The sequence below is a fragment of the Stigmatopora argus genome, chromosome 20 (assembly GCF_051989625.1).
Source record: "Stigmatopora argus isolate UIUO_Sarg chromosome 20, RoL_Sarg_1.0, whole genome shotgun sequence".
NCBI lineage: Eukaryota > Metazoa > Chordata > Actinopteri > Syngnathiformes > Syngnathidae > Stigmatopora > Stigmatopora argus.
The window spans coordinates 1,408,839-1,422,184 of record NC_135406.1 but is presented as its reverse complement, the minus strand read 5'-3'; the positions used below and the strand labels follow the sequence as shown (position 1 = coordinate 1,422,184).

General features: G+C 40.2%; 1 protein-coding gene and 3 long non-coding RNA genes across 20 annotated transcripts in view; 2 read left to right on the top strand and 2 right to left on the bottom strand.

Annotated features, from left to right (window-relative positions):
• LOC144066301 (uncharacterized) overlaps positions 1-4,829 on the top strand; it is a 24,200-nt gene extending 19,371 nt beyond the window's left edge. For 2 of the 5 annotated variants that reach the window (XR_013297455.1, XR_013297461.1), the window contains exons 2-8: positions 1,670-1,720; positions 2,718-2,805; positions 3,644-3,748; positions 3,990-4,072; positions 4,134-4,230; positions 4,307-4,384; positions 4,501-4,829. This is a non-coding gene — a long non-coding RNA (uncharacterized LOC144066301). The remainder of the gene's footprint in view (positions 1-1,669; positions 1,721-2,717; positions 2,806-3,643; positions 3,749-3,989; positions 4,073-4,133; positions 4,231-4,306; positions 4,385-4,500) is intronic. The other 3 variants (XR_013297458.1, XR_013297456.1, XR_013297457.1) reach the window with 3 other exon arrangements.
• Positions 1-13,346, bottom strand: part of LOC144066300 (uncharacterized) — a 24,248-nt gene extending 10,902 nt beyond the window's left edge. For 2 of the 4 annotated variants that reach the window (XR_013297443.1, XR_013297444.1), the window contains exons 1-3: positions 13,083-13,346; positions 11,215-11,265; positions 10,152-10,239 (exon numbers count right to left, since the gene is read on the bottom strand). This is a non-coding gene — a long non-coding RNA (uncharacterized LOC144066300). Of the gene's footprint in view, positions 1-8,133; positions 8,463-8,575; positions 8,654-8,729; positions 8,814-8,888; positions 9,005-9,197; positions 9,304-10,151; positions 10,240-11,214; positions 11,266-13,082 lie in introns of those variants that run through there. The other 2 variants (XR_013297445.1, XR_013297446.1) reach the window with 2 other exon arrangements.
• LOC144066297 (uncharacterized) lies at positions 3,607-4,809 on the bottom strand. Of its 8 annotated transcripts, none has more exons than XR_013297440.1 (8): positions 4,768-4,809; positions 4,607-4,702; positions 4,495-4,522; positions 4,318-4,347; positions 4,126-4,206; positions 3,988-4,049; positions 3,799-3,859; positions 3,607-3,732 (listed from the first exon to the last, which is right to left on the bottom strand). XR_013297440.1 is itself a non-coding variant. In XM_077589746.1 (8 exons), exons 4-8 carry the CDS (start codon positions 4,292-4,294, stop codon positions 3,640-3,642), a joined length of 306 nt encoding a protein of 101 aa, XP_077445872.1. In that variant the 5' UTR covers positions 4,295-4,425; positions 4,495-4,522; positions 4,607-4,702; positions 4,768-4,809; the 3' UTR covers positions 3,607-3,639. The 8 variants fall into 8 exon arrangements, 6 of the variants coding, with proteins under 6 accessions (XP_077445872.1, XP_077445869.1, XP_077445868.1 ...); XM_077589746.1 differs by having other exon boundaries at positions 4,286-4,425; XM_077589743.1 differs by having other exon boundaries at positions 4,286-4,347.
• Positions 8,105-9,343, top strand: LOC144066304 (uncharacterized). Of its 3 annotated transcripts, XR_013297464.1 has the most exons (8): positions 8,129-8,195; positions 8,261-8,356; positions 8,441-8,468; positions 8,538-8,642; positions 8,754-8,831; positions 8,907-8,968; positions 9,087-9,147; positions 9,214-9,343. It is a non-coding gene; the product is annotated as an uncharacterized LOC144066304 (long non-coding RNA). The 3 variants fall into 3 exon arrangements; XR_013297463.1 differs by having other exon boundaries at positions 8,148-8,195; positions 8,261-8,468; XR_013297462.1 differs by having other exon boundaries at positions 8,105-8,468.

The following is a 13,346-nucleotide window of genomic DNA, read 5'->3' as shown; positions in this document are numbered from 1 at the left end:
CTTTATTCTGTTCAGCTTGATCTTCATATCCCAGATCAGATCAAAACATTTAGCCAACCTCCACAATTTAATGAACCATTTCCCCAATTTATAATTTGTTTGATTTATCTGCCACAAAGTGAAAAAAACTATTCTAGATATATATCAAATGATACTGAAAATCTGCAAATGCAGACTGGTTTCTTTTTAAATATTTCACAATGACAGATTGGCTCAAATATTAATTTTCCATGAAAGGCATAACCCAATAATGGCTACACAGTATGTAAAATCATATTTGTGATGAGTAAATGAATCCAAATGAATACTTTTTCATTGTTTTTAAAGATTGCACCTGAGGAAAAGCTTGGCAGAAAAGAATGCATGGCTCAATGTTGACATTTGATGAAATAGGCTGGTTTTATTTAACGATAAAATTATTTTGCGGGTGTGGTTTATTTAAATTTATTGGGCATGCGCAGTGCGGCCGAGGGCGTGTTTTGACACTTGAAGGGGAGTGTTTTTGTGCGCGGAGCTTGGAAAAAAATGCATTCGGGGTGGACCGGCGGGCGGGTCTGGCGCAGACTCCGCCCACCGACTCCAGCGCCGAAGGTGCAAGGCTTGGAAGGCTTGGAAGGCAAGGGGATTGCCAGGGTTTGAGTCGACGTTTTGGCCCATTTCATGCCGAAGGGGCGTGGCCAACTTAAAAGTGCATGAAATGAAGCCAAATTGCTCGGATAAGAGTCCAAATGTCTTCCCAACACTCTTGGTAGTCACTTGCCTTGCATTCCAAGCCTGAAAATTGGACAATTTTATCTGACAATATGCTTATGAGCTTCTTTAGCTCCGCCCACTGGGTAATATTCTCCTCTTTTCTTGCCCTTCGAAGCTTAAATAAGTGATTGGGATGTGAAATGATGTGCCATGTTGATGGATTTGTGTCCATATTTCTCATATTGACCCCCTTGAATATTTTTTCCAATGGTTGTTAATATTTTGTGAGATTTTAGTGTTGTGTTCATAGTCAGTTGGATTGAGTAGACAGATTTCATAGATTGTGACTAAGTGGAGTGGTTACCTCCTTAGACCCTTGGCCCCCAACACCCCCAATAGTACCTGATATGTTTCCAACATCTTAGATGCATCGTACCAAAAGTGTATTATGCTCTATTTTGGTCTGTAGATGATTGTCATGAGTGGGTAGCAGAGCCCCCAAGTGACCTGAAGGTGACCCCCTCCCCAAGCAGGGTACCTAATGATATGTCCTAGCTGGTCAAAATATTAGGTACACCCTCGACCCAGTTTATGTGGTCATACTGTATCATAGCAGAATTGCAGACCTCAAGTCGGCCCCCCAGCACCTCTAAGTGTACCTAATGAAGTGTCCAAAATGGCCAAAATATTAGGTACACCCTCAAGCTATAGTTTATTTGGTCATAGTCTCTCATAGTAGCTAGAAAAATGTCATTGTGTAGCAGAATCCCCTCATTAATCCCCCCATATAATCTATTTTTGGTCAGTAGACTCCCATTCCAGGCAAAGTGTGCAAACGGTCAAGTTCATAGGGACCTCCGAGGTGTCTCATCGGCACAAAATGACTTTTTTTCTAAATGTTTTGTGTTTAAAACATGCAATCTGAGTCAAATTGCATTAGTGCTCACAAAAAATGTATTTTTGTTTACATGAGCAGAGGTCCAGAAGATGGAGTTGCTTCCACGTCCATCAACCTGCGCTAACAAAGGTAGGAAATGCTCCATTAAATGTATATTTGTATTGAAAAAAAATGTTTTTAAGATTTATTTAGCATGCTGGTAATTTAATAGCTTGAATTAGAATCACATTTGTTTGAGCACCTGTGAAAAACAAGAACTTCTTTTGTAGAGCTAAAAATAATAATGTATGTTTATCATATAAATGTAATTGTAGGTCTTAAAGTTCAAGATGCTAATGATATTTTCGCGCTCGCATCATCTTATGTAAAGTTGCATGTAAATATTGGTAGGCTAATTATGTGTTCAAGATGCTAATGCTATTTTTGCGCTCGCATCATCTTATGTAAGGTTACTTATAATTAACGGTAGGCTAATTATGTGACTGTAATGTCGTATAAATGTAATTCTTGGTCTTACAGTTGAAGATGCTAATGCTATTTTTGCGCTCGCATCATCTTATGTAAAGTTACATGTAAATATTGGTAGGCTAATTATGTGTTCAAGATGCTAATGCTATTTTTGCGCTCGCATCATCGTATGTAAAGTTACATGTAAATATTGGTAGGCTAATTATGTGTTCAAGATGCTAATGCTATTTTTGCGCTCGCATCATCTTATGTAAAGTTACATGTAAATATTGGTAGGCTAATTGTGTTCAAGATGCTAATGCTATTTTTGCGCTCGCATCATCTTATGTAAGGTTACTTATCATTACCGGTAGGCTAATTATGTGACTGTAATGTCGTCTAAATGTAATTCTAGTTCTTACAGTTCAAGATGCTAATGCTATTTTCACACATCATCGTATGTAAGGTTCCTTTTCATTATCAGTAGGCTAATTATGTAGCTGTAATGTCGTATAAATGTAATTCTTGGTCTTACAGTTGAAGATGCTAATGCTATTTTTGCGCTTGCATCATCTTATGTAAGGTTACATATAAATATCGGTAGGCTGATGATGTGATTGTAATGTCGTATACATGCTAGAATCGTCACTGACTGCTCTCGTTGTCGTTTTCTTGACAGGATCGGGGACGTTTTGGACGTGCACGGTGCCGCCGGACGGGCCCGCGCTGCAGCCGATCGCTTCGGGACACTCGCGTGTCCTCACTGGGTATGTGACGTCTCACACTTGAGCTTCTGCAGTGACCCACAGTGGCATCTGATGCTGTCAGAATGTCAAAAAAGCCATTTTTTGCTAACAATATATTGTTGAAATTTAATCAGTCTTTGTCTTTTTTTTGCTAAATGCATCCTTACTAAGTTTAAAATTGGTTTTTTCCTTAAAAATGTGTCTTTTTGGGGCATAAAACGGCCACCAAAAACAGCTCTCAGAACGGTCAGGAAAAGTGGCCTCAGAAAAGCAGAAAATCTGCCCGGCAACGAGACGTGTCACGGCTCCGACATCCAATCGGGGGCCTTAGAAATTGGACTTAGCCACCTCCCCTCAATGCAAATTTGGATTTAGCTCCGCCCTGGCCCCGCCCACCCCGGACAGCCAATCACAGCGCGGCATTTGGTCGACCACGCCCCTTTTGGCCTTAAAAACTGCTTTTGGGGGACTTAAACCCCACCCCCTTCTACAAAGCCAGCCCCCTCAACTTAAGCCCTGCCCAGCAACGATATGGCCCACCCACTCCCAGAGAACCAATCAGGTGGCAGCATGCACCATCTACTTCCTTATTCTACACCAATCAGCGAATTTACACCCATACACAGAGAACCAATCAGGGTGCAGCATACACCATCTACTTCCTTATTCTACACCAATCAGCAAATTTACACCCATTTTTCCACCAATCAAATTGCTCTTGGCTAGTCATTTGCATAGCCCCACCTATTCTTAAAAAGTTTAAAAATTTAAAAAGAATATAGAATAAAAATTATAATAAATAAAAATATAGAACAAAGAAAGTGTTTTTTGTGTACAAATTTATTTTTATTTGTTTCAGAGCAAAAGTCCAGATGTGAAGTCCAAAGTGAGAGGTCTTTTAGTTCTTCTTCCAACCAGTAGGAGTCGCACCGCAGCAGAGTGTGGAGACTTAAAGACAAAAAAAGTAAGTTAAAAGTGCATTCAAATAAGTGTGCAAACGGCGTTAAGACTTACCTTACCATGATGCGACATGTCACTTAATGAATTTAGCAGGAGGGCATCATTTGGACTGCATCTGTGAAAGAAAAACATTGCATTTAAAACAATTGTCACAAGATTAAGTCCACAAGGAGTCAAAACTGATTGTCCTTTGTATTTTATTGGCAGAATGCAACAATTAAGATAATCAACTCGTTGTCTCACAGGTGCAGCAGTTGGGGCAGGACAAGGCGGGTCTCCAAAATGGCGTTTTCACTGGAATGAGTCTGCACACAAGAAAAAAAAGTGGGTGAGTATATCATTCAGTCGTGTTTACCGTCTTAATGGTGCACATTTACTCACCTTTGCAGTGCAATCAAGCCAGAAGAATTCTGCTTCAGTCACCTTGAGCTGCAGCGCCCTCCGGTGGTGGACACGAGGAAACTAGTCAGCAAAAGAAAGTGGAAGGTAAATCATAGTTCAGAAGCGTCGCGCAAAAAGACATCAAAGTTAGAATGTTTACGTCCGCCATTTTGAGTTGCAGTGTGCACCAACCTAGTGAACGTCGTCGTGGATGAAATCCAACTGCAAGAATCAAAGACCGGAGTCAAAATTGGACATGGTAAGTCATCTGAACTTAAACTGTTACTCTACTTTCGCCTTCTGGAATAGATTAATAGACAGTTAGATTTGCACGTGGAACAATTGTTTGCTCGTTTCACCTGTGCTCACCTGCAGGGTCGGACATCTTCGAAGTGGCCTGCAAAAGAAAAGGAGAAAGAGTCAAAAAGTATGGTTAACAGCCATTTTGGGTGCCAAGTGGATCAGCTGGCAGAATACTTACCGATGCAGCCTGTGGGAAGAAAGTAGACCATTAAGTATTTTCGAGGTTGATTTGAAGTATTTAAAGTACTTACTTACTTCTTTTTCCACATGTGAGCTGTTAAAACAACAGAAATGTAAATTAGTCTCAAATAACAAGTGAACAGACTTGGGAATACTTACTTTGGCTTTCCAGCGTGGAGCGACGCGGAGATTCCAATAAATGAAAGGGGACGACTGCACAATTACTTCCTCTTTAAATAGTTTTTCGGAAGTGACGTCATCGCGCACAAAAAAAGTTTAAAAAATAATTTAGACGCGTCCTTCAAACAGAATAGTGACCGGCCAGGGATCGTACCCGGACCTTCCACACCGTAGTCACTTACTCTACTCATTAGACCAACGAGTTGATGGCGAAATCTTATCTCAGACTGTATATCTCCGATTTTCAGTCACTGACATTCGGCACACTGTCAAAAACCAGGTTAAATATGACTTCCAATTTCTCTTAGGCAAAGCGTTTGTGGTCGAATGGTTAAAGACACTGTTTGCGAATGCTTTAGACTCGGGTTCGATTCTCACTCTTTACTACTCTGCCATTTATGTTCGTAAATGCAGCTGCGAGTGAGAATCGAACCCGGGTCGCCTGCATCGCAGGCAATGTCTTATGCCAATCGCCACCCTGGTTGGATTTCCGCCGAAATTTCACACATAGAAAAGTGATAAATAATAGCAGTCAAGTACATTGCAGGGAGTCCAATATTTGCCACAAGAGAGCCGCAAACACACGTCTGATCAGGCATACTTAGCACAATATGATGCGAGCGAAGTCTTTGAATATACTACAGTGATGCACTGGTAACAAGGAGTTGGTTGGGAAAGCAATTGCAGAGTGTAATTCTTAAAACTGCCACAAGATGGCAGCAACACACCAGGGCACACTCATGGGACAATATGTGAGAGGAGGTATATTGTACTAGAAAACAGTATACGGAGTTGGTTGGAAAAGCCATTGCAAAGTGCAATGCCTTAAAACCGCCACAAGAGGGAATGAAGTTTAACATGTCTTGTCGAGAATAAAATACCATGTCTTCATTACTCGCCTACAGAGTTACAACACAAAATCAAGGAGCTAAGAATTTTTGTGGTTTATTACTTTATTGGAGAGGTCTCAAGATGAATAGTGCACATAATTTGTATGAGGAAGTTGGGGGTGACGCTGGGGAACACATTGAAAATAAAGTTCGACCAAATACACAAGTGTCTTGTATGCTTTTGTCATGAAATAAACACAAAATAAAGTTGATTGTCATAGGATGGCAAGTGGAAGTCAGCCGTCTGTCTGCAGGAACAAGTCTAGTCTGCACCAAGAGCGGAACAAGCATTAAAGCTGCACCTGGCTGCGAATAAATGGATTAAAAAAACAATGAAATGAAAACGTGTTCGATCGACCGAACAGTTGACGCATTAACAATGACGATAATATGAAGCGGATGATCACATCACATCATTTGGCCATGATTTTGACACGCTTAACAGTCGCACATTCGTCTCTTGTTTCTATTGACCGAATAGTACGCTTAAAAAGACTACATTTATCTAAAATTATGCGCAGGAGACGAATTGTTTTGATCGGCTGCTGTTTACCACGACTTCCGCATTCGAGGATCTTCTTCTTTCAATAACAGGCGCTTTGCAAACAACCGTTGGGACCACAGTGCCCTCGTGTGGACTGGATGCGTAATGACGGCCCTGTTTCTCATAGACGACTATGAATGAATATTTTTTTCTCCTGCGTTAACCTCAACCCTTTTAAAACTCGAATGCGTTATTTTGTCTATTACATTTGGATGTTTTGGTCCCAGTCAATCATGGACAATAATAATTAACGACAGACGTGCGTTTTGAAAGTGCGTTGCAGTGACGTCATAAAAAGAGAGCACATCCTCCTCCAAACGTCCATGTATAGCAAGATGATTTTTTCTCCAATATAATATACTGCCATAAATGGACGAAAATTGCCTTCTTATATTGGAGGAAAACACAATGGTCGTATTCATAGTCGTCTATGAGAAACAGGGCCATCATTACACATCCAGTCCACACGGGGGCACTGTGGTCCCAACGGTTGTTTGCAAAGCGCCTGTTATTGAAAGAAGAAGATCCTCGAATGCGGAAGTCGTGGTAAACAGCAGCCGATCCAAACAATTCGTCTCCTGCGCATAATTTTAGATAAATGTAGTCTTTTTAGGCGTACTATTCGGTCAATAGAAACAAAATGAGGTAAGTGGACTCATATGCCTCATATTTTCGTCATTGTTAATGCGTCAACTGTTCGGTCGATCGAACACGTTCTCATTTCATTGTTTTTTAAATCCATTTATTCGCAGCCAGGTGCAGCTTTAATGCTTGTTCCTCTCTTGGTGCAGACTAGACTTGTTCCTGCAGACAGACGGCTGACTTCCACTTGCCATCCTATGACAACCAACTTTATTTTGTGTTTATTTCATGACAAAAGCATACAAGACACTTGTGTATTTGGTCGAACTTTATTTTCAATGTGTTCCCCAGCGTCACCCCGAACTTCCTCATACAAATGATGTGCAATATTCATCTTGAGCCCTCTCCAATAAAGTAATAAACAACAAAAATTCTTAGTTCCTTGATTTTGTGTTGTAAGTATGAAGACATGCTATTTTATTCTCGACAAGACATGTTAAACTTCATTCCCTCTTGTGGCGGTTTTAAGGCATTGCACTTTGCAATGGCTTTTCCAACCAACTACGTATTAATGTAGAATACGTGGACTCCTCTCACATATTGTCCCATGAGTGTGCCTGAATAGACATATGGTGTGTTGCTGCCATCTTGTGGCAGTTTTAAGAATTACACTCTGCAATTGCTTTCCCAACCAACTCCTTGTTACCAGTGCATCACTGTAGTATATTCATAGACTTCGCTCGCATCATATTGTGCTAAGTATGCCTGATCAGACGTGTGTTTGCTGCTCTCTTGTGGCAAATATTGGACTCCCTGCAATGTACTTGGCTGCTCTTATTTATCACTTTTCTATGTGTGAAATTTCGGCGGAAATCCAGCCAAGGTGGCGATTGGCATAAGACATTGCCTGCGATGCAGGCGACCCGGGTTCGATTCTCACTCGCAGCTGCATTTACGAACATAAATGCTAGAGTGGTAAAGAGTTGGTAAGAGTGAGAATCGAACCCGAGCCTAATGCATTTGTAAACAGTGTCTTTAACCATTCGACCACAAACGCTTTGCCTAAGGGAAATTGGAAGTCATATTTAACCTGTTTTTTGACAGTGTGCCGAATGTGAGTGACTGAAAATCGGAGATATACAGTCTGAGATAAGATTTCGCCATCAACTCGTTGGTCTAATGAGTAGAGTAAGTGACTACGGTGTGGAAGGTCCGGGTACGATCCCTGGCCGGTCACTATTCTGTTTGAAGGACGCGTCTAAATTATTTTTTAAACTTTTTTTGTGCGCGATTACGTCACTTCCGAAAAACTATTTAAAGAGGAAGTAATTACGCAGTCGTCCTTTTTCATTTATTGGAAGCTTCGCGTCGCTCCACGCTGGAAAGCCAAAGTAAGTATTCCCAAGTCTGTTCACTTGTTATTTGAGACTAATTTACATATCTGTTGTTTTAACAGCTCACATGTGGAAAAAGAAGTAAGTAAGTACTTTAAATACTTCAAATCAACCTCGAAAATACTTAATGGTCTACTTTCTTCCCACAGGCTGCATCGGTAAGTATTCTGCCAGCTGATCCACTTGGCACCCAAAATGGCTGTTAACCATACTTTTTGACTCTTTCTCCTTTTCTTTTGCAGGCCACTTCGAAGATGTCCGACCCTGCAGGTGAGCACAGGTGAAACGAGCAAACAATTGTTCCACGTGCAGATCTAACTTTCTATTATTCTATTCCAGAAGGCGAAAGTAGAGTAATAAAGATTAAGATGACTTACCATGTCCAATTTTGACTCCGGTCTTTGATTCTTGCAGTTGGATTTCATCCACGACGACGTTCACTAGGTTGGTGCACACTGCAACACAAAATGGCGGACGTAAACATTGTCCAACTTTGACGTCTTTTTACGTGACGCTTCTAAACTGATTTACCTTCCACTTTCTTTTGCTGACTAGTTTCCTCGTGTCCACCGGAGGGCGCTGCACGTCAAGGTGACTGAAGCAGAATTCTAAGGGCTTTATTGTATTGCAAAGGTGAGTGAATGTGCACCATTGAGACGGTAAACACGTCTGAATGTAATTCTCACTCACTTTCTTTCTTGTGTGCAGACTAATTCCAGTGAAAACGCCATTTTGGAAACCCGCCTTGAACTGCCCCAACTACTGCACCTGTGAGCCAACGAGTTGATTATCTTCATTATTTCAATCTGCCAATAAAATACAAACGACAATCAATTATGAACTCTTATTTGTGACAATTGTCCTAAATGCACTGTTATTCTTCCACAGTTGCAGTCCAAATGATGCCCTGCTGCTCAATTTAACAAGTGACACATCGCATAATGCTAAGGTAAGACTTATCGCCGTTTGCACACTTATTTGAATGCACTTTTAACTTACTTTTTTTTGTCTTTAGGTCTCTACACTCAGCTCCGGTGTGTCTCCTACTGGTTGGAAGAAGAACTTCAAGACCTCTTACTTTGGACTTCACATCTGGACTTTTGTTCTGAAACAAATAAAACTAAAATATGTTACACAAAAAAACACTTTCTTTGTTCTATATTATTTTATTTAAAAAATAATTATTTCTTAATTATTTTTAATTTTTATAAATCATTTTAAAGAAGGGCGGGGCTATGCAAATGACTAGTCAAAAGCAATTTGATTGGTGGAGAAATGAGTGTAAATTTGCTGATTGGTGTAGAATAAGGAAGTGGAAGGTGTATACTGCAACCTGATTGGTTCTCTGTGTATGGGTGTAAATTCGCTGATTGGTGTAGAATAAGGAAGTAGATGGTGCATGGCGCCACCTGATTGGTTCTCTGGGAGTGGGTGGGCCATATCGTTGCTGGGCAGGGCTTAAGTTGAGGGGGCTGGCTTTGTAGAAGGGGGCGGGGTTTAAGCCCCCAAAAAGCTGTTTTTAAGACCAAAAGGGGCGTGGTCGATCAAATGCCACGCTGTGATTGGCTGTCCGGGGTGGGCGGGGCCAGGGCGGAGCTAAATCCAAATTTGCATTGAGGGGAGGTGGCTAAGTCCAATTTCTAAGGCCCCCGATTGGATGGCGGAGCCGTGACACGTCTCGTTGCCAGGCAGATTTTCTACTTTTCCGAGGCCACTTTTCCTGACCGTTCTGAGAGCTCTTTTTGGTGGCCGTTTTATGCCCCAAAAAGACACATTTTAAAGGAAAAAAGGAAAAAGGAAAAAAACCTTACAGGATGCATTTAGCAAAAAAAGACAAAGACTGATTAAATTTCAACAATATATTGTTAGCAAAAAATGGCTTTTTTGACATTCTGACAGCATCAGATGCCACTGTGGGTCACTGCAGAAGCTCAAGTGTGAGACGTCACATACCCAGTGACGACACGCGAGTGTCCCGAAGCGATCGGCTGCAGCGCGGGCCCGTCCGGCGGCACCGTGCACGTCCAAAACGTCCCCGATCCTGTCAAGAAAACGACAACGAGAGCAGTCAGTGACGATTCTAGCATGTATACGACATTACAATCACATCATCAGCCTACCGATATTTATATGTAACCTTACATAAGATGATGCAAGCGCAAAAATAGCATTAGCATCTTCAACTGTAAGACCAAAAATTACATTTATACGACATTACAGCTACATAATTAGCCTACTGATAATGAAAAGGAACCTTACATACGATGATGTGTGAAAATAGCATTAGCATCTTGAACTGTAAGAACTAGAATTACATTTAGACGACATTACAGTCACATAATTAGCCTACCGGTAATGATAAGTAACCTTACATAAGATGATGCGAGCGCGAAAATAGCATTAGCATCTTGAACACATAATTAGCCTACCAATATTTACATGTAACTTTACATAAGATGATGCGAGCGCAAAAATAGCATTAGCATCTTGAACTGTAATGCATTTAACGAGAGCAGTCAGTGACAATTCTAGCATTTATATGACATTACAGTCAAATAATTAGCCTACCGATATCTATATGTAACCTTACATACGATGATGTATGAAAATAGCATTAGCATCTTGAATTGTAAGACCTAGAATTACATTTATACGACATTACAGTCACATAATTAGCCTACCATTAATTATAAGTAACCTTACATAAGATGATGCGAGCGCAAAAATAACATTAGTATCTTGAACACATAACTAGCTTGCCAATATTTATATGTAACTTTACATAAGATGATGCGAGCGCGAAAATAGCATTAGCATCTTGAACTTTAAGACCTACATTTACATTTATATGATAAACATACATTATTATTTTTAGCTCTACAAAAGAAGTTCTTGTTTTTCACAGGTGCTCAAATAAATGTGATTCTAATTCAAGCTATTAAATTACCAGCATGCTAAATAAATCTTAAAAACATTGTTTTCAATACAAATATACATTTAATGGAGCATTTCCTACCTTTGTTAGCGCAGGTTGATGGACGTGGAAGCAACTCCATCTTCTGGACCTCTGCTCATGTAAACAAAAATACATTTTTTGTGAGCACTAATGCAATTTGACTCAGATTGCATGTTTTAAACACAAAACATTTAGAAAAAAAGTCATTTTGTGCCAATGAGACACTTTGGAGGTCCCTAATATTTTGGCCGTTTGCACACTTGGCCTGGAATGGGAGTCTACTGACCAGAAATAGATTATGTGGGGGTCAATGGGGGGGGATTCTGCTACACAATGACATTTTTCTAGCTACTATGAGAGACTATGACCAAATAAACTATAGCTTGAGGGTGTACCTAATATTTTGGCCATTTTGGACACTTCATTAGGTACACTTAGAGGTGCTGGGGGGGCCGACTTGAGGTCTGCAATTCTGCTATGATACAGTATGACCACATAAACTGGGTCGAGGGTGTACCTAATATTTTGACCAGCTAGGACATATCATTAGGTACCCTGCTTGGGGTGGGGGTCACCTTCAGGTCACTTGGGGGCTCTGCTACCCACTCATGACAATCATCTACAGACCAAAATAGAGCATAATACAGATAATAATAAGATAATAAGATGTTGGAAACATATCAGGTACTATTGGGGGTGTTGGGGGCCAAGGGTCTAAGGAGGTAACCACTCCACTTAGTCACAATCTATGAAATCTGTCTACTCAATCCAACTGACTATGAACACAACACTAAAATCTCACAAAATATTAACAACCATTGGAAAAAATATACAAGGGGGTCAATATGAGAAATATGGACACAAATCCATCAACATGGCACATCATTTCACATCCCAATCACTTGTTTAAGCTTCGAAGGGCAAGAAAAGAGGAGAATATTACCCAGTGGGCGGAGCTAAGGAAACTCATAACCATATTGTCAGATAAAATTTTCCAATTTTCAGGCTTGGAATGCAAGGCAAGTGACTACCAAGAGTGTTGGGAAGACATTTGGACTCTTATCCGAGCAATTTGGCTTCATTTCATGCACTTTTAAGTTGGCCACGCCCCTTCGGCATGAAATGGGCCAAAACGTCGACTCAAACCCTGGCAATCCCCTTGCCTTCCAAGCCTTCCAAGCCTTGCACCTTCGGCGCTGGAGTCGGTGGGCGGAGTCTGCGCCAGACCCGCCCACCGGTCCACCCCGAATGCATTTTTTTCCAAGCTCCGCGCACAAAAACACTCCCCTTCAAGTGTCAAAACACACCCTCGGCCGCACTGCGCATGCCCAATAAATTTAAATAAACCCCACCCGCAAAATAATTTTATCGTTAAATAAAACCAGCCTATTTCATCAAATGTCAACATTGAGCCATGCATTCTTTTCTGCCAAGCTTTTCCTCAGGTGCAATCTTTAAAAACAATGAAAAAGTATTCATTTGGATTCATTTACTCATCACAAATATGATTTTACATACTGTGTAGCCATTATTGGGTTATGCCTTATATATATATATATATATATATATATATATATATATATATACTCAATCCAACTGACTATGAACACTATATATATATATATATATATATATATATATATATATATATATATATATATATATATATATATATATATATATATATATATATATATATATATATATATATATATATATATATATATAATAGTTTTTTTCCCACTTTGTGGCAGATAATCAAATAAATCATAAATTGGGGAAATGGTTCATTAAACTGTGTGGGTTGGCTAAATGTTTTGATCTGATCTGGGATATGAAGAGCAAGATGAACAGAATAAAGTGCACGTTTTACAAGTAGAAATATACATCAGAAGACGCTTGTAGTAGAAAATTGCAGCATTTCTTACCTTGTTCGTGACTTTCGTTGTGCAGCTTGCACCGAGTGCAAAAAATCAGCCAAAAAACCTCGAAAAAACTCATTTCTTGCGGACTTCTGTTCATGTAATCCATCAAACGTCAATCAGTTGTTTTTACTGTAAATTCCCCCATATAGATCATGCGATAAAACGCCCAAAACAGTTTAAAAACAAAAGAAAGCACGACAAACAAATTCGTCTCTCGCTTCTTGTTCCGCTTTCAGTTCCACTTCCGGGTCGCTGGTGCCAGTGTCA

Bases quoted from the DNA above. Each gene is read 5' to 3' on its own strand.
- LOC144066297 (XM_077589742.1), bottom strand. The intron at 4,207-4,285 runs GTAAACATTCTA...TTTGCTGACTAG, and splicing joins TGCAACTCAAAATGGCGGAC to TTTCCTCGTGTCCACCACCG. The intron at 3,733-3,798 runs GTAAGTCTTAAC...TTTGTCTTTAAG, and splicing joins ACATGTCGCATCATGGTAAG to TCTCCACACTCTGCTGCGGT.